Here is a 21683-nt window from a genome sequence, read left to right as displayed (position 1 = left end):
TTAAAGCACTTAATTACCTGATTTCTCATTCTCATATGTTCAATATAGGATTCACTATGTTCTTACAAGCACTGCAATTATATCAAATATGGAAGAAATGATGCACCATTCTCCAAAATCCATTCTCCGCCTCCAACACTTCCTCACCTTCAAATCCAAAATTATCTGCTCCATTAGGTCCAACTGATTTCCTCCTAAAATCATGTATTATCTCTTTCAGCATCTGGAATGATGGACGATCGTCTGTTGATCGTTCCCAGCATCGCCTCATCATCATGTAACTATGGCAACCAATTGAACATTCAATAAAAAACCACATTAGCAACATGAATTATATTAAATTGAAAGTGGTACCATATAAAAGTAAATCAATCAATTTTTCTCTATTTATGTAAGATTTAGTGATGTGACTGGGATGATAAATATTCAGGAGATAAAAAAAAAACATAGCAGCCGTAACATTCAATCTGATGGGATGGTCTTCCATTTGACATGGTGAAGTGGCTTCATTTTCGAACTGATTACCTATTCATTGAATACCCTAGTTGCCCTGGCCTACCCCCCCCCCTTCAAAAAAAAAAAAAAAAAAAAACAAGAGAAGAGAAGAGAAGAATCCCCTGTACTTACATTTCATCAGGGCATTGATCTGGTTGACTCAGCCTCCCACCAGCCTCTACAAACCTGAGGACCTCTACGTTTGACCTTGCTGGGTATGGCTGTTGACCTCTTGACATGACCTCCCACATCAACACACCAAACGCCCTGAAGAACACAAAGAGATACGGATTGAAAGAGTGAAACTTTTTGAGGAAGGGTTTTATCATAAGGTAACTCTAATTGGATATTGTTAAACTGGCATACGAATGTATGGGAGGAGTTCCAACCCAAATGGAAACTTGTACTAATCACTCATTAGTATTTTGTGTATGATAATTGGGAGGTAAATGAAGGTATTTTGGTTGAAAAATATGTTCATCTGAATTCTGAACCCCTGCAAATGACATTTATTAGGATTCCTGCTTAAAAAAAGTCAAGACTTATATTAGGGTGCCTTATCACAGTGGTACATTAACCACCTGACAGATGAATTTTGAAATTCACAATGGCTTTGTACAGGGAACAACCAGTTCCAAATGACAAACAGTTTAACGATTAAGTAGTTTTGATAAAAGCAGGAAGTTACAGAAACAATTATGTAAGGAACTCACCAGACGTCAGATTGAATACTGAAGTAGCCATCCATCAGGCCCTCTGGTGACATCCAGCGGACAGGAAGTAGGCCCTCGCCCTCTTTTCTGTAATAATCATTCTTGTAGATATCCCTGGCCAGACCAAAGTCACCTATCTTCACCACCCTCATGTGAGCATCGTAGGACTTTGTGGAAACAAGGCAGTTTCTAGCTGCAAGATCTCTGCAATAACAACATTTTCAAAATTTAAAGATTCAATTTGAAATTAGACATAACAAACATTATTAGATATAAATTAGTAAGTCGACATTGAAAATGAAAATGATATAAGGGGCTAACAAAAAGTGTCCCTTGTAAAGAGCTGGCCCCTGATTAAAAAACACATAAAAAATAAAATGCATAATTACATATAATGTAATATCATAACAACATAATGTATGTATTTTTTTCTTACTGAAGATTGATGGAAATTAATCAATACATAATCAAAATATTTCTCATAACTCTCAGCAAAAAAAATAATAAATGATATATAGAATTGCAGGATCTATACAAGGTTTTGTAAATACAAATTGAATTCTAAAGGTCTCAAAATAAAACGTTAGGGTCAATTTATGAGAACTGGGTGCAATAATCAATCTGGAGCACAAATCAAATAGAACATAAAATTTAATACAATTGTCTGTCGTTTTTACAATAAAACATGTCAGATTGTTAAATCTCTCTGTAATTCCTAATCTCAAAGGTACAAAGCATAAAATCCATGAACAAGGATAAACCTAAACCACACTATCATTAGCATCATCATTGTTATATCATTATCATTATGTATGCAGCACACTTCAAGGGGATTTAGGGATGCCAGTTGGAATTGATCAGAGGGCATGAAAATCACCTAGAATACAATATTTTGTACACAAAAGTGCTAAAACTATGGCCTGAAAATAAATGGCCAGAGCCTGAATTCAGGCTTTTGCCTGAAAACTGGCATCCCTGGGGATTAAAGCCAAAGATTTAGGCTTTGATGGAAAAAACAACAACAAAAGAAGTAGTACTAACCTATGGACAAAATGCAATTCTTCTAAATGCTCGCATCCTTTCACTATATCCATAATCATCTCAATCTGGTCAAGAAGCGTTATCTTGCTATTAGCAGGAGGTGGCGCCCTCGCTGCTCGGATGTAGGACAACAAGTCTCCACCCTCCATCAGCTCTAGAATGATGTATTGTGGGTCGTTGTCGAGGCATACTCCCATCAGTGAGACAATGTTTGGATGCTTGAATTTTCTGATCGATGAAATTAGATATAAAACATACACACATACATGATATTACAAAATTAAACAAAAGCTTGTTTATACAAATCTGAATTTTTTTGTACTATTTAGTTAAAAAAAAAAGAATCTATCTTTAAAATTTAAATTAAAATTCATTTTCAAGATATTTTCATTTCTCTCAAAATTCATCCTTCATCTCAATTTGTCGAGTTCAATCACTGCAGGCCTAAAGGTCAATTTAATTCTTGTATCTGAAAATTATCTCAACATAAAATGGATTATCACTGAGCTACTGTCAGTAAGCAAACATTGCATCAGATCTTATTGTGATTCCAACATAAGTGGACATGACCTTTAGATAGCGATTGCTATTAGGTTATCAAGTCCTCTGATTACATTGTTATGTCAACATCATGTCAGACAGTACCATTTTTCATTGTGGCTGGGGTTAATTCAAAGATTTCCAGGCCTTAATTTTTAATATTGTTAGAACAAAAACACATTTTTATAGGGCACATTTTATATTACAGTACACATAAGAAAAAATAAAAAAGGCAAATTCCACTGGTGTCGATCCCTGCTGTCATACTATTCAAGAGGGGTTTGTGCGGACTTTGTATCTTGTTGTGTTCTGCCTTGTTTTCATTGTACAATTATATGCCCATTACCTATTCATAAATTTTCTTTACTTAAATATGATTTATAAATGGATTTAATCTAATTCTATACCGTATTGTCAAGGGTGGTTATCCAGATAATTCCTTTTGGTTTTTTATGACCTCCCTATTCCAATACTGATGTGTTCTTTTTATATTGTACATGTATATCATATTTTAATATTATATTTTAAATCTTTCACTGCTCAAGTTTTCACGCAATTGTATGATATGTGTATGTTTTATTGGAATTAAATAAATGAATTGAATTGAATTGAAACAATAGATCATCCCTTCTTGAACAATAGATTCACAACACAAATCGACACCCATGACAAATTCAATTTCGTCCTTAATGTTACTATCATGATACCATTAAAAATTATCCCTCTCTAAAGATATGGAAACTGGAAATCAGGTTTTCAGTAGGTACAATAAAAATATCTTTTCAGGGACTGGTGATAAGAAATATACTGTTTCACACATTGAGTAGGTGGAAGGCCAAGTGAAAATTGTTCTTGGGTGATCTTTATTACTCAATCAAGATATCACAGACTTACCCCATGACTGTAGCTTCCTTCAAAAACTCTTGTTTCTCCTCGTCGGTTGCTCCTTTCCGCAAAGTCTATAAAATAATAATATCAATTATTTTTCTTAATTGTAAGAACTCATATATCTGGAATTTTATGTGAATCAGTGATGTAATATACTACATCAGCAATACAAGAATAGTGGCTTATACCAAAAGCTCTTGAGTTCTCTCTAATAACTGTTTACTGAAATCATCTAATTTCATTGCCCAAGAAAAAATTTGTAATTAATGAATTTTTATCAGTGGTTATTGATAACTTTTTTATGACAAGGGGTCATGGTTTTCTTATCAATAAGATTTCTCTGAGTATCATATAATAACACTTAACCTGTCGAGTACTGAATTCTCTATCCTAATAGACTTCATACCAGGACTGCTCATTTCTCATAGTCAATGGGTTAAAGAATATTATCTTTCTCTTTAGTATGTACAAAAAAAAATAACATGAAGAAAAGAAGTGTGCTTTTGATTCTAAAACAACTTAATATTAGCAAAAAATAGAAATTTATTAATCTACAATATACAGATGTTATCCATTTATGTCTTATCTTTTACATCCCATAATCCTACAACATCCAGCAATACAATTGTTATGATGGAAATATAAGGCATCAAATCTACTTTATTGCTTCTATAAACTATACTGCAAATACAACGATACAAGAAAAGTACCATGCCCTATCTAATCAGGCTTTTAAATGATAGATGAGTAACACATATGTTTCCATGAAGTTTAACTGTGCTACACTGTATGTATATTTCCCCAAATGAATTGATCTTATAATGTATTAATTACCCTTTTTATATCCATGTTGAATATTATCAATTACCTATGTATGTTCAAGTAATTATATATTTGTTTATATTGCAAACACCAGATGAACGAAACAATGGCCAATTTTACAAATTATGCCTTTATCCTATTTTGAAACAATACCCCATTTATTTTGAAACTTAAATAATAATTTGCTAAAAGATGTTTTTTAGGCCCCCCCCCCTCCTGTTCCATACATCTTTATCTCCATTATGTTGAACCTATTCGATTCTTGATTCCAGCAGGACCGTATTTTCTTCTTTACGTTCTACTTGTAAATGCTCCATCAATTATATGTACATGGATATTTTTCTGTAACTCCTGCCAGTAGGCCTACTCGTAATTACATGTAGCATCACTTCTAATATCCGCTTCCTTACACACACTCAACTTATCATTTCTCTTATTTTGGAATCATTATTGTTCATTGAAATTATTACGGTTAATCGAAATTAGTACTGCAAATTAGAATCATTATTATTGTAAATTTGAATTATCACTGTATATTTAAATTATTATGGTTAAATTGAATTAAGATTATTATTGTAATTGAGATTTTATTCATGTCTATGTGCAATTTATATGTTTTTATTGTAAATTCAATGTCAATTCAGCCTTCGTAGGTGCTAAATTGAATAAAAATATATCTTGAATCTTGAAATATCAAATTTACAACAACCCAATATGATCCAGGCATTATTGTTCTTCATCGATTTTTACCATCCAACCTTTGCACTAGATTCAACAAAGTAATTTGTATTCAACCTACAAAATATGCACCCCACATGTATTTGTATAAAGGATGTACGCCCATTGATAATCTTGTAGAGGAGCAATATCTTTATTTACTTATGATAAAGCATATTTAATATGTCATAATAAGGTAGATGATTCATAAAAGAGCCATAAAGATCAATCACTCAGTAGACGATCATCATAATATGAATATAGAGAAGGCAATGAGAGGTCATTGTGTTTACTTTGAGTTTTGGCTCAGATGACAATTTGCTGACAAATCGGAATATATCTTACTTTAAATAAAAAAAAACCATATAAATCTGAAAGGATTTTCTTTCTTTTTTAGACCCCTCTTTCTCTTTCTCTCTATCTCTCTTTTTGGCTGGTATACCTGACAATTCTCACAGGGCTTTTGCCGGTATCATGCATATCTTATGAATAGCTTCATAATACACTACCTAAACTATCTCTCATTTAGGTATGAGAGTCTTGTCAATGTAAAAAAAATATATATATAAATTTCGATTAGTTAAGCATTTAGATTTTAAACAAGATATCTTCTTGCATATGTGTGTATGTTGATTCCAGTACGTGCATTATCTTTGATAAACTTTTCTCTGTCATTGACAATGATAAAAACAAACAATAGAGAAAAAATACCCTTTTTTCAGTATCAGCAATTATACCTTTATTCAATAACCTTGTAGAGGTGTAGGACACCTTGGAAATATTTGTATAAGTTGTTGATACGATATGACCTCTAAATGAATTTTTGATACCACAGAAATTTCCCTGTTCATGCTGTAGATCATATAAGTCATCAATATGATATCAGACCTGGGAAGAATTTCATGACAAGTTTAGTCAGAGATTTTCACTACCTAACTATGATCTCAGCCAATCACATGCAAGGATTTACAGTAGCTTATAATATCTCTTGGTGAAAATCAATGACAAGACTTTTCATGAAATGATTCCTTTTCTGAATAAATCTTTGAGGTGTACGTGATAATTTATCATTGCATTAGGGTTCAATCAGAAACTAATACCACAACAAAGCACTTGAATACTGATATCAATGTAGATTGTTAATGAATTGTATGCTAGCAGGCACCAAACAAATAAAACCCTTGCATGATCTAAAAGTCAACCATAATCAATGATATATATAAATATATTGCACAGTAGAACCTGATTAAAGTGAACACCCAAGTGAAACACAAAATAGGGCTTTAATAGACAGGTAACTGTTATAGGCAGAATCCTATACACATAATGTGCTCTGATGGGAATCAGTTTTATTGGTTACTTTAGGCAGGTGGATTGGATGCAAACACAGTGTTGATTAGGGGAAGAATCAATTAAGAGTAACTAGTTGGGATCTAATACATTTGATAAATTTTGTCAGGTAGAGGGGTGGGATAATCCAAAATGAGTATTTGGAATCAATAGGTGGTTTCAAACCGCCTGGATCACAAGAATCCCCGTTAAATTACGAGAACATTTACATGCTAAAAAATACCAGATAATTATTCTCGCATTCAGACCGCCCCGAAACACACACTTTGGGGAAATTTCTTGATGTTATGAGCATGCGCAGTACTGTCTGGTAGCAGACGAAGAAGCGCGCGCTTTTAGCGGTACGATCGGGGGACGGCCGGGGCGGGAAATCCGCCTGCGGCCGGAGTAGCTCTAGCACGTAATAACTATACTCGATCATATGTGCAAATCATTTGTTCCCTTGATCATCTGCAATTGCACTAGATTTCTCTCCACATTGAAATTAAGGCCTTGGTGGCCTCCTCACTCCAGAGCGATGTCATCTGTTATGAAATTGTAGAATACCGGTAAATATCACCCTTAATTCTTAAAACTATTTTTTTTAGAAGAAGAATCAACCGCCTAGTCAAAGTCGAACCCCGGGTCACGTCGCATGAAAAGTGTACGTATGTTTATCGCTGCATATGCACTGGCGCTGGCTTGCTGGTAGGCCTCGCATCAGCTAGCCTCGCATATCCATGCATATCGAACAGCGGGCGCTATGCACCGGAAATTCACTTATCGCGGTGATCGATGGGATACAAGTTCCCGTAGTTTGCTTTCAGATTGCCAAAATACCCACGACCTTGGAAAAATCCCCGCGAAAGTTCTCGTAATTTCGCCAAGTACCTAGTATTTAGCGGGTATTTTCTTTCGGGGATATTATGCGTAGTTTGCTTTCACATTACCAAAATACCTGGTATTTTCTGATCGGGGTAAATTTCCCGATCAGAGAATACCTGGAACTGACGAACTTCGAGGCGGTCTGAAACCACCTACTATCATATCTAATAAATTCCTTTGTAAAGGGGCAGTTCACAGAGTAAACCTGGATATCATTAATCCTTTAAATAAATATCTTTGTGTAAGGATTGATCAAAGGGTGTTCAACGTTTAAAGTTATTATTTGGAATCTATCTATTCCAATAAATTCCTGTTTTAGAGGGGGGGTATTAATTGATTCATTAAAATCATGTGGAATATAAATACCCCCCAAAAAAAATTAATAACAAATAATAATAATAATAATACATAAATAAACAAATAAATAGAATAATAATAAATTAATTAATTAATAAAAATAAAAACAAAATAAATAAATAAATGAATGAAAATAAAAAATAAATAAATAAATATAGCCAGGTATCTGTATAATAAATACCATAAAATGGTAATAATGAAAGCAGAAAATTTGAAAACTTTCCCAAACCTCCCTTCCCCCACTGTCTAAAAGACAGCAACTCTAGTTTCAACTCTGAAATTTCTAGTTATATTGAGAGCAGATCCTTATTTCAATTATTTAGGCTCCTTAAAGTTTCCCCTCTCCAATCTTATCTTAAAAGATGATCCCTGATTGTAATTTGCCTAAACCACAACTATTTGTTTAACCAAAACTGCCAAGGAGCAGGAAGCAAATTGTTCAAAGAACAGATCCTTTAAAAACCTCAGCAAAACCTGCCAAAGCCCCCCCCCCCTCCACTCTCACTCTCTCTCTCTCTATAACTCTATAAATCTTCAATCTGACTGGAACTTACCTTAACCGCAACTCTAGTTTCCCCACTGTTACTCCCAAGGATATCAAGAGCTGATCCTTCAAACACCTCACCAAAGGCACCACTGCCAAGGAAGGTGATCAACTTGAGTCGCTCTCTCTGGAATATTGGAAGAAGGACCTCTTTGCCATCATGTCTGTGTATATCAAAGGAAAACAAAAATATGATAATGTATGAAGATTTCTGTCATGTGATGAATCAAAACAAATTGCATTAAAGAAACTTGTGACAGTCTGTGTCCTGTCTTTAGCAGGAATCCTGCTTTGAATGTGATATGTGTCTTTTCGTAGCGGCTTTCCCGCATTCCCAATTAATTTGTCTACAATGAAATGTGAGGATCGGTTTTAAAAAGCCGCTTGCAAGATTCCAGCGGGAAAAACGCAGCTCTGACTTTTTAACAATTAATATTCCACATACCGTATCTCTGTCATACAGTGATACCTTTTTTTTTCATATTTGAACAAATATATTTCTACCAGCCTTCATCACAAGTAAAATTTAGAGAAAGGCTTGATGTGAGGAATCTAGTTTGCATGAATTGAATATTGCTATGTTGGGCAATCCTCAAATAATGTCATGTCAGAAAGATTTAAGACATTACTACTAATGAAGTTCATCTGCATATGCTCATGTCATGTCACAATAGTTGATGAAACAAACAATTACACAAAAAACAGTATTATTCACTGACCTATATTTGAAGATTATATGAAAAACAAAATGTGTTAAGGTAGGCAATTCATTATCACTGAGTGACCTTCGACTTAAATTTTAGCTCTGTTTCCCATTCTCTCTCACTCTTTTTGCTAGCCTCTCTCTCTCTCTTAATCTAGGCCTCTCTCATATCCCATTATTAATTTCCCTCTGGGGGGGGGGGTTTCAGTCAAAAGTATTGCCGTACACATGCATGACCAAATTATTTCCAAACACCCCCTAAATAAGTTTTTCTCTGTGTGCAAAATACCCCCCTAAACAATTTTTTGTGGGCTTCATTTACAAATTTTGGCCTCTAAACAAGTTGTCGCGAGAATATGACCCCTAAAAAAAAAGCTTTGGAAAAAAATACCCTAAATATGTTTGACCCTGCAATTGACCATTGACCAGTCTTTCAAAACCACCCCTTTTTTGAAAATCTGTATTTTTGATACCATTGACGAGTGCATGCCCAGCCCGTGTCCAATACTAAAAAAACCCACCCCTTTAAACATGTTTTTTTGGTCACGCAAGTGTACAGCAATATATTTGACTGGCCCCCCTAGGATTTCCCTCAATGATTTACTGATTACACAAAGACGTTGTGTGATTACTGCTTCAACTCTATGACACTGTTGACTCTTTGGTACTTTATTTACACATGCAAAAGAAATGTCATTGAATTTTGCTTGGTTCATATTCCAATTTTGAACAAAAGAAACCTACATCATTTTCTGCATTGTATAATCCATACACAATTTGGAAAATGACCCTTGCTCATACTAGATAAGTATTGATAAGATTACATTTACATGAGTTGTCATGTGCTTCCTATTTGCTTAATGAGTTGACAGTTAAACAAGGAAAACATAGATCTACTACATTGAATTATGCTTGTTTTTTCTGGTTCACAATTCAAGGGGCTGTTCAGAAATATGTTTCCCAAGGGATACTGAAAATAAAAAGGGTTGTTAAGAATATACCGGTTTCACATACAAGGTGGTTGAGAAACATGAGTCTCGCCTGATTTTGCAATCGTAGTATTACCCGATGGTTATTTGTACCAAGCGTTGACACAATTGATGCAGAAATAAAGAAATGAGAGCAATTTGAACAAAAACTTGACCTTTGTCCCTAAGATGACCTTGACCCCATCACCCTCATGGACACACATGTGGCATAACCCAAGGGTCATATCTATCAAGCGTCAATATAATTGATGGAGAAATAAAGAAATGAGAGCGTTTCGAACAAAACTTTAACATTTTCGAACAGACTAACAGACCTACAGACCAACAGACCTACAGACCAACAGACTTACAGACCTACAGACCAACAGACCGACAGACCAACAGACCTACAGACCAACAGACTTACAGACCTACAGACCAACAGACAAACAGACCTACAGACCTACAGACCAACAGACTTACAGACCAACAGACCTAGAGACCAACAGACATACAGACCAACAGACTTACAGACCGACAGGAAAAGTGATTACTAGGTCTCTACCAAACTTTGTTCAAGCAAGACAATAACAAGAATAATCAACATAAGTCTTATCAAAAGCAGATTTTACTAGCTCATCACTGGCATTGAGATTTACCTTACATACACAAAAATACCACTCCAAACCAACTGAGCGGAAATGATTTGAAAAACATTAACTCTAAATCAGGTAGATATAATTTAGTTGGTACTTTAATAAAGCATGATAATTCATGATAGTCTTTAAGATTTCTTCTCCTTATTCTTCTTTGTCTTCCCCTCTCTCTCTCTCTTTCAGATCTTCCCTCTCCCATTTTCTTTTTATTTTCTTCCTCTACTTTCTCCATCTCTTCTCCTCTTTCCCTGCTCTCTTCTTCTCCTTGTTCTTCTCCATCTCACTCCTTTTCTATTCTCCTCTTCTCAAACTCCTCATTGTACTTTCCTTTCCTTTCCCTTCCCTATAATTCTTCATTTCTTCTTCTTTCTCTCTCTCTCTCTCTCGATTGATGCATTTTTATGATCTAATTGAAAACTCTCAAGATGCAACTTACGTGACAGCATAGTTGGAGTTTTCTTGTCGTATTGCCATGTTAGGATAGTTCCTTAGCTGTGCAAGCTCCACGTCTTCCTGGAATTGGGGCCACTTCCCACCACCAGTTCTATGACGACATACTGATGAAAAAAGGAAGAAAAAAACCAAAAAGCATTTTATAAAGTATTGATTGGATGTACAAGATACACTGTTCCTTTTCAGAACTGAGGGGTCAAGGGAAAAAGCTTAGAGAATCACAGAAATCAGTAGTCAACAGTTTAAATCTAAATTTAATGGGAGAGTGCAACAACTACATTGACTAGAATCAGCTCCAGTCCTATACTACTCAACAGTCAATGGGTCCTTACCCACAATGCAACAGTCATTATGTAGTGTTCTAATCTATACCCAATTTCCACTTTAAATCTTTATAACATTAATAGCACAAATATATTGCCAAGAAAACAATACAATCAAAGATAGCCTACATACTTCATTTCATTCAATTTTCCAAACTTTGCAAAAAATATTTCATACTATTTTATCAAATTGTATATTATGCATCAAAACTAATCACAGTACTGGAGTCTATTAGAGTAACCCTTCTGTGCAATTACACTCTTTGGAAGACAGAGCTCCTTCATCTCTTCCTTCTTTCATTTTGTTCTCACTCTCTCTTCTATTTTCTATGGTCTTGATGACTAAACGTGTTGGCGTGCATTTCTTTGTACAGGATTATAATAAAAGATTTTGTGAGGTTTCCATTGGATTTCATTTCTTGTTCATTCCTGTTGGGATAAGTTTAAAGACAGCAATCTGTTTCATAGGGATTCCTCCCATGTTCTATTTTTATCAATTTTAGAATAACAAGAATAAAATTCAAAAATTACTTGGAGTATAATTAGGATTGCAAGTTTTCATTTAAAAGCATTTTGTTTGGTTGTAAGCCATCTTGTGATAAGTGTAGTGAACGAATAATATTGATCAAAATGATGATGATGATGGTGATGATGATGATGATAATGATTAAAATGATGATGATGGTGATGATGATGGTGATGATGGTGATGATACTAATGATAAAAATGATGATGGTGATGATTATGGTGGTGATGATGGTGATGATGATGATGGTGGTGGTGGTGATGATGATGGTGATGGTGGTGGTGGTGGTGATGATGATGGCGATGATGATAATGATAAAAATGATGATGGTGATGATGATTATGGTGGTGATGGTGGTGATGATGATGATGGTGATGATGATGATGGTGATGATGATGATGGTGATGATGATTATGGTGGTGATGATGGTGATGATGATTATGGTGGTGATGATGGTGATGATGATGGTGATGATGGTGGTGGTGGTGGTGATGATGATGATGGCGATGATGATCATGATGGCGATGATGATCATGATGATGATGGTGATGATAATAATGGTGATGAGGAGAAAAAAAATGATAAAAATAATATCATAATCATATAAAAAGTAATAACAATTATACACAAAATTGAAAAAGAACATGCATTCTTAAGATTTACTCACCTAAGATAATAACAATGATGGCTACAATAACAAGAACCCCTACAACAGCTCCAATGATGATAAATACTGTATTGTCAGCTGCAGGAAAATCAACAAGAGATTTGAGATAAATAAAACTGTTTCTATGATGGAATTAAAATCTGGTAGTTGGTGATTTCATGAAATAATAAACAACTTTTGTATGTGTGACACCCCCCTAAAAAATAAACACGGACAGACGGATGGATGGATGAATAAATAAATAAATATGGCCCAAATGAACAGTGTCAGTGGTTTGCAAATAGAAACAAGAGTTTGACATTAAGTTTATGAACAAGAGTTTTGTAGGGTTTCACTAAGAGAGGACGTGAAGCCACAAATCCTCTGCTCAATTATCTATAAGTATATATAAATACATAAAAACATATGTTTTCTTTGCAGTCATGTAGAACCATGAACAAACATAATGGTATTCTATCAGAACAGCTCACCATGGGTAAAAAAATTTATAAGGAGTCATTGCTATAATAAGAATTTATATCGCTTTTTCACACCATTATTTCACTTTGCCATTTCACATTATATCTTCACTTCCCTATTCAACTTGCCATTTCACATGCCCAGTTTGTAATGCTACATTGTATGTTTCACATCATTATTTGACAATCAGAAAATCCACATCACCACTTCAGATGGCCGTTTCACAATCACTCTGAAAACTGAGTGAAATCCCCATAACATGTTCAAAATCGTCAAAATAACTCACATGAAGGATTGGGTAAGAACGCAGCATCACTGGTTGGACTATACGGTCCCTCGTAATCATCATTCCTGGCCTTGACCCGGAAGCTATACGATTCTCCTACCAGAAGGTCAATGATGATCCAGTTCGTATTGGATCCTTCGTAGACTTGGCTCCACTCTGCTGTAGACATGGCTCTGGGAAAAGATACCATAGTAACAGTCTTGAGATAAGAATCAGTTTTGATACCACAAATTCTTAATGCTAATGACTTTCTGGCAATACATTCCACTGGGAACTTGACACCTGGGTCCCGAATACGCAATTGATTTTCACAATTGATTGTACATTGTAGTCAGTGCAGTCAATAGTGAAAAAATGTTCTACGATCATTGCTAAGCTTTGTGTTACCGCCCCTGGGGAGTGTTTCATGAAGAGATTTTTCAGTGATTTCCCTGACAGATTGTTATAAGCTACTGGAAATCCTTGCATCTGATTGGCTGAGAGTAAATTAGTTGGATATAATTACTGACAAAACTCTTCATGAAATGCTTCCCTGAAGATTATTAACCCAGAATCAGGGTCTAGCAACACAAAGGTTACTGATTAATCGTTGTAATTTAAAAAAAAAATGTTCTACAATGATTGCTAAGTTTTGTGTTACGGGTGTTGTCTATCAGCGAGAGTGGAATCTTGATTCATGACCAGTAGCCACGATATATACGCTATTCCATGTTAATTCAATCAATATATATTATTATGGTGAAGTCATTTTCTCACTTGACCAATCGCCTAAAGCAGTCAAAGGAATGTCTGGTGTGATGCACAATAATTTGCTGAGCCCTAAAAATATGACAATACTGCATGTACATGCATTCCAAGTGTATATTTTGTATCAGCAAATACAACCTCATTCCCTTTGAGCACAAGAAAGAATGACTTTAAGATATATATCCTTCCGCAATGAATGAAATGATTTTATGATTGCATCAAATATTCTTCGAAAAGCTGAAAAACCAAATTTAAGGACACATTGAACAGCTCTTGTTTCAAGGTTGCCAAGGATCAATGCACCATACTGAGGGCTAATGTTCTTTGGATGGAAAATATTTTCATTTTGTACAAAAATAACAGGCTGAGTAACAGAGTTTGCAGTATGGATCCCTTAAATTACATACCCTACTAATTATTCTAAGGCTTTTCCATTCTTGTGATTTGGGGGTCTATATTACGTCTGAAGCAGAATGAATTAAACAATACCTTGCTTCCAGTGTGTATTGAAGTGTTCCTGGTCCATTAGTTCTGTTTGGTTCGGTCCATCGGACCTCGTAGGTGACTGGATCCGTTCCTGTTTCTGTTACCATGGGAACGCCTGGGGCAGAAGGGCTATCAGCTGATGGACAAAGATACACATCATATAAGGTAAAAAGTTGTTTTCACATGTAGGTATTAAGGGGCACGGGACGTAAATTCACGCTCATAAAGCCACAAAATACAAAACCATCCGGACGTATAAATCATAGTCATTCATCACAGTGTTTGTGTATCTCTGTCTTAAACGCATGCAATTGTCTTCTGTCTCTGTGTATTAAGCTGATGAAAAGCGAACCCGATGAATCACAGGAACTGTAGCTAGTAGCTGCACACGTTATACAGAGAAGCACAACCACCATGATTCAATGCTATTAACCCTAAATAGACTGGGCTATATGATCTCGGCCGATGATCGCGACGAAAGTTGGTACGCGCGTTACTCATGGCAGAATCTGCAAAACTATAAGATCAAATTCTGTGAAAAATCTCATTACTGATTAATCATGCTAATTTATGTGTAAAATCATTGTCTTCGTTCATAGCATGTCTATGCTCAGCAACATAAGGAGCATTCAGTATCACAGAGACAATACAAATCTGGGGGGCGTTTCATCAATATTTTCGTCCGACAAGTTGTCAGATCTGACAACTTTCCTGGATTCTGATTGGTTGAGAAGCACTGTTACTATAGTAACTGTCGGATAAAATAGGACTTGTCGGATAAAACGTCCGACAAGTCCTTTCATGAAACGCTCCCCTGGATTCGCATGTTTGCTGATAGGATGTTGTTTTCATGGCGCATCATGTGCAATGCTTAGATCTACAACGACAAAGATATGACCAAGGGCTGCCAGTTTTCAACCCTGATACCCCACTATTCCAATGGTAACTTCTCCATTTTGTGCACTGACAACAGATTGTACATCAGTGTTGACTTTGAAAAAAACCCAGCCATTTATCATTATTATGATCATACCTACAATAACAGTACTATACTTACATTCAGTTCTCGATGATAAAAACTCTGCATTACGAGGGTATTCATATTCCTGACCAGATCTGTAGAGAACCCTAGTGCGGACCTCGTAGTCAGTATATGGGAGTAGCGGGTCTGTTTCCCCTTCACCAATAGTCACGTTGTAACGGACACCTGAGGTCGTGTTGCCCATGAGGGCGTCCTGCCACTCCGAAGATGACGTCTGAAGGAAAAAACATAGGTTTGACTTCATTAGACAGCATATCAGGTATATTAAATCATCAAGCATGATAGTGCTACTCATGCTCTAACCCTTATAGAAAATCAAACTTACTGATATGTTTCATAACCAATATAACATTTATACAAACTATGCTTGACTGGATAATCTCCAGAATAATCAAACTATGGACTGTATATGGTGTATCTGCCACTCACTCAAAATGCAAATGAAAATCTTATTGGAGAGAAGTGAAATACAACAGTCAGGGCCAGTGGAATGGTTATGAAGGGGGGGGGGGGCTGACCAAACAAAAAAACAATCATGGCCCTGTCAGACAAAGGTTAGCTATCAATCTCTAAATGAAATGCCTATCAAGATCATTGTTGCATGCCCATTTTGCTCAGTAGACTGATGACGAACCAATTAGAACTGTTCTTTCAAATTAGTGATAATCGATAATCTTTGTGTCATGGGGCCCTGAAGGTCATTTTTACATTTTTGTACACTATTATTAGACAAAATTGTGCAGGGAGGGGGCTGAACTCGCTAAAGGCCCTTACTCCCCCCCCCCCTTGTTCTACAGCTCCTGTCAGTCCTCTTCTTTCATTTTGTTGTTGATTGTTTCACTAATATATTTATCGTTATAACGCAAAACTGACCTCTTTGAACTGGATCCAATGATACATGACACTATCATCATCAGGAGATATCCAAGAGACCGTGAGGGTAGTACTGGTCTTTGAGATCTCTTCAACCATGGCTGGCTCCTGGTAGGTGGTCTGGGTCTCTGTCCCACTGGAGCTGAACATGTTGGACGGCAATGTTGATTGGTAGGATTCAACCTGATAAAAAGAATAAGATAAGAAAAGGATTGATTAATTGATTGGTTGGTTGGTTGGTTGGTTGGCTGACTGAATATCAATTTGTAGAGTTATACTAAATCATGGAAGGATTTGTTTTCTTACTGTTACTTATATGACCTATGGATTGAGTTACAAAGTAAATGGCTGAAAATAAAAAGTGTTAACTACTACAATTGGAATTTCTTTTTAAATTCTTTTAGAACAGAGAGGAAGATTCTTTAAAGTGTGTTATAGCTAAACAGTTAGTTTTCATTTTCATTTTAGGAGAAGGGACATGTAAATCTATCCCAAGGACATGCCCCAAAACCTAGGACATAATTTAACTTAGAGAAAATGAAAGTCTTCATGGGTTAAAATCCTAAACAACAGACAACAAAGAGAGAGGTTGTGTCTTGTGTTGATCCCCCATTAGTTTGTTAAGTTTGACTGTGCTCCCCATCTTCAGCTAAAACATCAATATCTTATTTATCAAAGTCTTGCTTTCACAAGAAAATTCTACAAACTCACAGTGAAAGTATACTCAGTAGCAGCAGCTAGACCATCCATGATCATCAGGGAATATCGTCCATCTTCACCGTCCGGACCATCAACATAGCCAGTCCTGAAGTCTTGGGTATCTGTCGAATACTTGACTCGGAACCTTAGATCATCCAGCGGACCATTGATCTCAAGAGGTTGCGACCAGACCACGTTGACTTCAGATGGGGTTAGGACGGTGACAGCTACCATCAATGCAGCAGAGGGTACTACAGGCAAGAAATAATTATCAAAACTAAAGATAATAAATAATCAGAGGAATTTATGTGGGTTACAACATGAAATCAATTTATAAACATAAAACCATCATTGACCCACATTAATAGTCAACAAAATGGCCCTTATTCTGAATTCCAGTTTAACTTCGACCAAAGTAAAACTCTGTACTAAAATTATGGGAAGCCAAAAATTTAAAAATTCTGTTCACATCGAGTGATTCTTATTTATCTTACTTTATCCTCGTTATTTGATAATGAAGAAAAATATTTCAATTATTGTTCTGAGGAGTTAATGAATGACATGAGTATCAAATAAGCTGAAAAGTTAAACCTGTGCTTATAATATACTCAGCTAAAACAGAACGACATCTTGACACAAGCTCTAACAGTTCAAGTGAGTTTTTAATGCGCACTGCGACTTCGCTCACAATACACAGTCTATTGAATCAGGTGAAATACCTGTCGGTGCTAATCAACTATCATGCCATTCAAATACCTTACAGAACTTTAAAAGATTTTGTCAAAAAGTGGTTATCCATAGTAAAACTACAACTATAAACCAAAGTTTGGATGAAATTCAAGTTCAGAATACGGGCGATTGGGTTTATCCCTTGTGATATCAAACTATTTGAGGGGTAGACCAAGTGAATATAAACCTTGGGCTCATTTCATCAAACTTGCTATCATAAAAAATTTGCAATAAAAGTTAAAAGCTACTAAAATCCTTCAATTTGATTGGCTGATAGTGAATTTGTTACAGAAATCGTGCATTTGTTACCATAACAAGTCTTTATGAAATGAGACCCCTTTCCTTCTTACCTCCTGGGGTAGTCCTATGGATGGCTACAGGACCTAGGACAGGTGATCCCATGGAGTAGAAGTTCCTTACAGATACCTGAGTCACATAGAATGTGTAGGGTTCCAAGTCCTCCAGGGTGGCCTGGTTCAATGTGGTCTCCTGGAAGAACATTGGATGAAATGAGAATGAAATCATCATTAGCATAGTTACTGTCAGTTTACGAATGGGTACATGTATAGTATAATCGTCATTACTAGCATCTCGCTGTAACATCAATGTCAAGATCATGGTTATCACCATTATCATCGTCTTCATTTTTATCCTCCTCCTCATTATCATCGTAGACATCTCTGTTGTCATAAACACCATCACTATCATTATCATCATCATTATCATCATCACACTAATCACAATAAAAATCATCTTCATTGTATATTAGTGGCAGAGCATTATCATTTGAAATAAAATCATTCATCATCAACCCATCATCTTCATCATCATTACAGACACCACGTTCATCATCTTTTCTTCCTCTGTATCTTTGTCAACTAAATGAACACCACCATCCTCATCAAACACCAAAACTTTCACTATCTCAACGACCATCCTTTACCATTGTATTGCATGTGAGGTTGGTACTACTGCAGTTCAGGTCCGATGTCTCGCTGTCCACTATTGCATAGCTCACGGTATAGATAGCCGTTGCAGTGCTCACTCCCTCGCATTCTGTCACAGGGTCAAAGGTCACCGTCAAACTATCACTTCCTGCATCGGACAGCTGTGTAGTATCAGTATAGTCTGATGGTGAAAGACACTCAGGAGCTGCAAAAGATTTAGAAGAGTAAAGATGACGAATGATAAAAGTTAGATTTCAACAGAGATTTGAAGTCCATAATCGGATGATTTTCTTTCAAATGAATACCATGTATCATTAAAATGCAGCAAAAAAAATAATAGATCCAGGCAGATTAGACTCAATACTTTTAGAGGGGCCGACCATTGTGAAACACCCTATATGGCCTGTTAAATGGTATTTTGTCCAACCTAGCTGGATCTGCCACTGACACTGGTGATCTATTCTTATCATTTTGTATCCTCCAGTTTGATATTGTTTCCAACATATGAATCTTACGTCAGCCATAAGAAGGGTCTTTTGAATAATGCATTGCATTTGAGTTCCATATGAACTTAGGTTATGGAATGAACCAAATTGTATAATATACATAACTTTACATAAGTGGCCCATTGTCAACTTGCCTATCTAGAGGTGCATTATGTTTTTCCTAAGCTTTAACTCCAGTTACTGTTTTTAGTGCTGACGCTTTCAAGGAATTGAGATTACCTCTCATAAATTGGCAACCTGTTAAAGAAGTATTTTCGGTATAAAGTGTCTGATAAATCACTGTCAGCTACATACCTGGATAAGGCTGAAGACTGGTACCATATGTCAGTACAAAATTCACATCAGTCTGTCCAGTCTGGGCCTGAAAATCAGCACCAGTCTGCTTGTCAATACTGGCTACTATCTCTTGAGCAGTGTTTGACCAATACACACGACTAGTATCAACAGAGAGTGTGTCCGGAGGGAGACCTGTATTAACCACAACAAAATAAAACATGTGTTTTCATGATAATACATGTAAAACAAAGAATTATGCCTCAAAAATGGGGAAAATATGGTAATGACACAACGACTACTATAATCAAGTTCTTGTCAGCCCGCTGCAAGAAGGTCCTAGATGCTACATATCAATTGCTTTAATGACCTTGTTCGTACAATGTGATAATATTGAGGGCATATACTGGTCAGCTTTGCATGTGTGCTATCTGCAAGTTTTTATCATTTAGTCTTTATATTCAAATTTCCAAGCTATTCCATAATCCTCTAAATGTATTTATTGGACTATTTTTTTCACTGACAGAAGTTATAATTTTCAGCTTTCCTGGATCCCATTGCATAAAATGAACTCTTGATAGAATGGTGGCATGACATTTGCTCCAAGATTTGCTCCAGGCTTAATTTTGTCCAAGATGTAGGGTTAGGGTTGGGGTTGCAATACGGTTTTGTTAGGTTAAGGGTAGGGTATAGTGTTAAACCCAGGGTTGAAGTTGGTCATTTGATTAGTGTGTGGAATTTAGAGCGGAGCAATTTTCACCAGAGAAAATGTATTGTAACCTGGCAGAGATACAGTTACTAATTTAGTTTTACATGCAACAGGACCAAAAAAGGATATTACATCTTTCTCCCAATCTCCAGATCAATTTACCTGATTGAGCTTGTGATGCTGCCTCAAAGAGACGTTGACACTGGCATCCTACAAGGTCAAAGGTCCAAAGGTCATTTGAGGTCAAATCCACAAAGAAGAGGGTAGGGGCCTCCGGGTCTGAACTGTCAATATACACTGCTGACTCAGGGGTCAAGCTCTCTGAGCACGTGCAGTTCTCAGTGGCTCGTTTCCTCCGTTGGCCGTTTGTGGCACCAAACAGTCGGGTGGGGGCCCACTCGTTCAGGTCAGAGGTCATTAGGACTGAAGTAGTCTGGGTGGTCTCAGTCCAGATTAAAGTGCTATATGAATTAAGGAGAGATAAAATAGCATGTTCTTCATTCATGTATACATAAACACAGCCCTTCAAAAACCTGGTATAATACTATGCAAATACTGTATTTTTTTCATTTGTTGTTAGGAAGTAGCACTGAACCAATTTGCACAAGTCTATAATAGCCTAATCACAATTATTTGTAAGATAATTTTGTTTTCTGCCCAACATGATTGAAATGATAAGCATAAAATAAAATGAATACATTACAAGTGACTTGATGGGTCAAACGCATACTGTACATGGAATAATGTGGAGTATAAAAACAGCATTTTCAGTGGATAGGATACAAAACATATTTTAAGGCATAAAGCAAATTTAATATGTGATTTCAAATACTTTTTTTCATCATAGGACAACTAAAGTAAAGTTGCGTTAGATTTTAGGAAATTGGTTCCAAAAACATAAGGCAATTACAAATGCCACATTATTTTCTAGAATTAGAAATGACAAAGAAAGGAATTGATATAAAACAAAGATAGTGTGCTGTTCTTTGTTGTTGAAAAAGTGAAGAGATGGGAAATAGAGTAAGATATATGTTGTTTGAAGGTTTGCATGGTGGCATGTACAATCGCTGATGTGGTTTACGGTACACCATGTGGAGTGTTATAGAAACAGTGGAAAGAAGAAGAAAAGGAATTGGATAGGCAAGATAGTGGAGATTGAGAGTAGAGTATTCTTTTCTTGAATGTAGTCCTGAAAAGGACTGTAAACCAGAACACTCCTGAAGACGGATAGTCGACCTACCCGAAACGTCGAGTCTCTCTACTGCTTCTACTCATCATCTCTACTCGCCGACTTAAGCCA

At 36.0% G+C, this 21683-nt stretch overlaps 1 protein-coding gene across 1 annotated transcript in view; it reads right to left on the bottom strand.

Moving 5' to 3' along the window:
* The window catches only part of LOC129259668 (proto-oncogene tyrosine-protein kinase ROS-like), an 84398-nt gene that overhangs the window by 5530 nt on the left and 57185 nt on the right, over nt 1-21683 (bottom strand). The window contains exons 25-41 of the mRNA XM_064098913.1: nt 20546-20844; nt 19696-19869; nt 18892-19100; nt 18299-18437; nt 17232-17470; nt 16521-16703; nt 15663-15861; nt 14609-14741; nt 13373-13545; nt 12628-12705; nt 11095-11215; nt 8342-8495; nt 3684-3748; nt 2250-2477; nt 1209-1412; nt 628-762; nt 148-281 (exon numbers count right to left, since the gene is read on the bottom strand). Coding sequence (XP_063954983.1) covers nt 148-281; nt 628-762; nt 1209-1412; nt 2250-2477; nt 3684-3748; nt 8342-8495; nt 11095-11215; nt 12628-12705; nt 13373-13545; nt 14609-14741; nt 15663-15861; nt 16521-16703; nt 17232-17470; nt 18299-18437; nt 18892-19100; nt 19696-19869; nt 20546-20844 — 2867 coding nt within the window. The remainder of the gene's footprint in view (nt 1-147; nt 282-627; nt 763-1208; nt 1413-2249; nt 2478-3683; nt 3749-8341; nt 8496-11094; nt 11216-12627; nt 12706-13372; nt 13546-14608; nt 14742-15662; nt 15862-16520; nt 16704-17231; nt 17471-18298; nt 18438-18891; nt 19101-19695; nt 19870-20545; nt 20845-21683) is intronic.

The sequence above is a fragment of the Lytechinus pictus genome, chromosome 4 (assembly GCF_037042905.1).
Source record: "Lytechinus pictus isolate F3 Inbred chromosome 4, Lp3.0, whole genome shotgun sequence".
NCBI classification, from domain to species: Eukaryota; Metazoa; Echinodermata; class Echinoidea; order Temnopleuroida; family Toxopneustidae; genus Lytechinus; species Lytechinus pictus.
The sequence above is the reverse complement of the archived record's forward strand: the minus strand, read 5'-3'. Positions and strand labels throughout refer to the sequence as shown.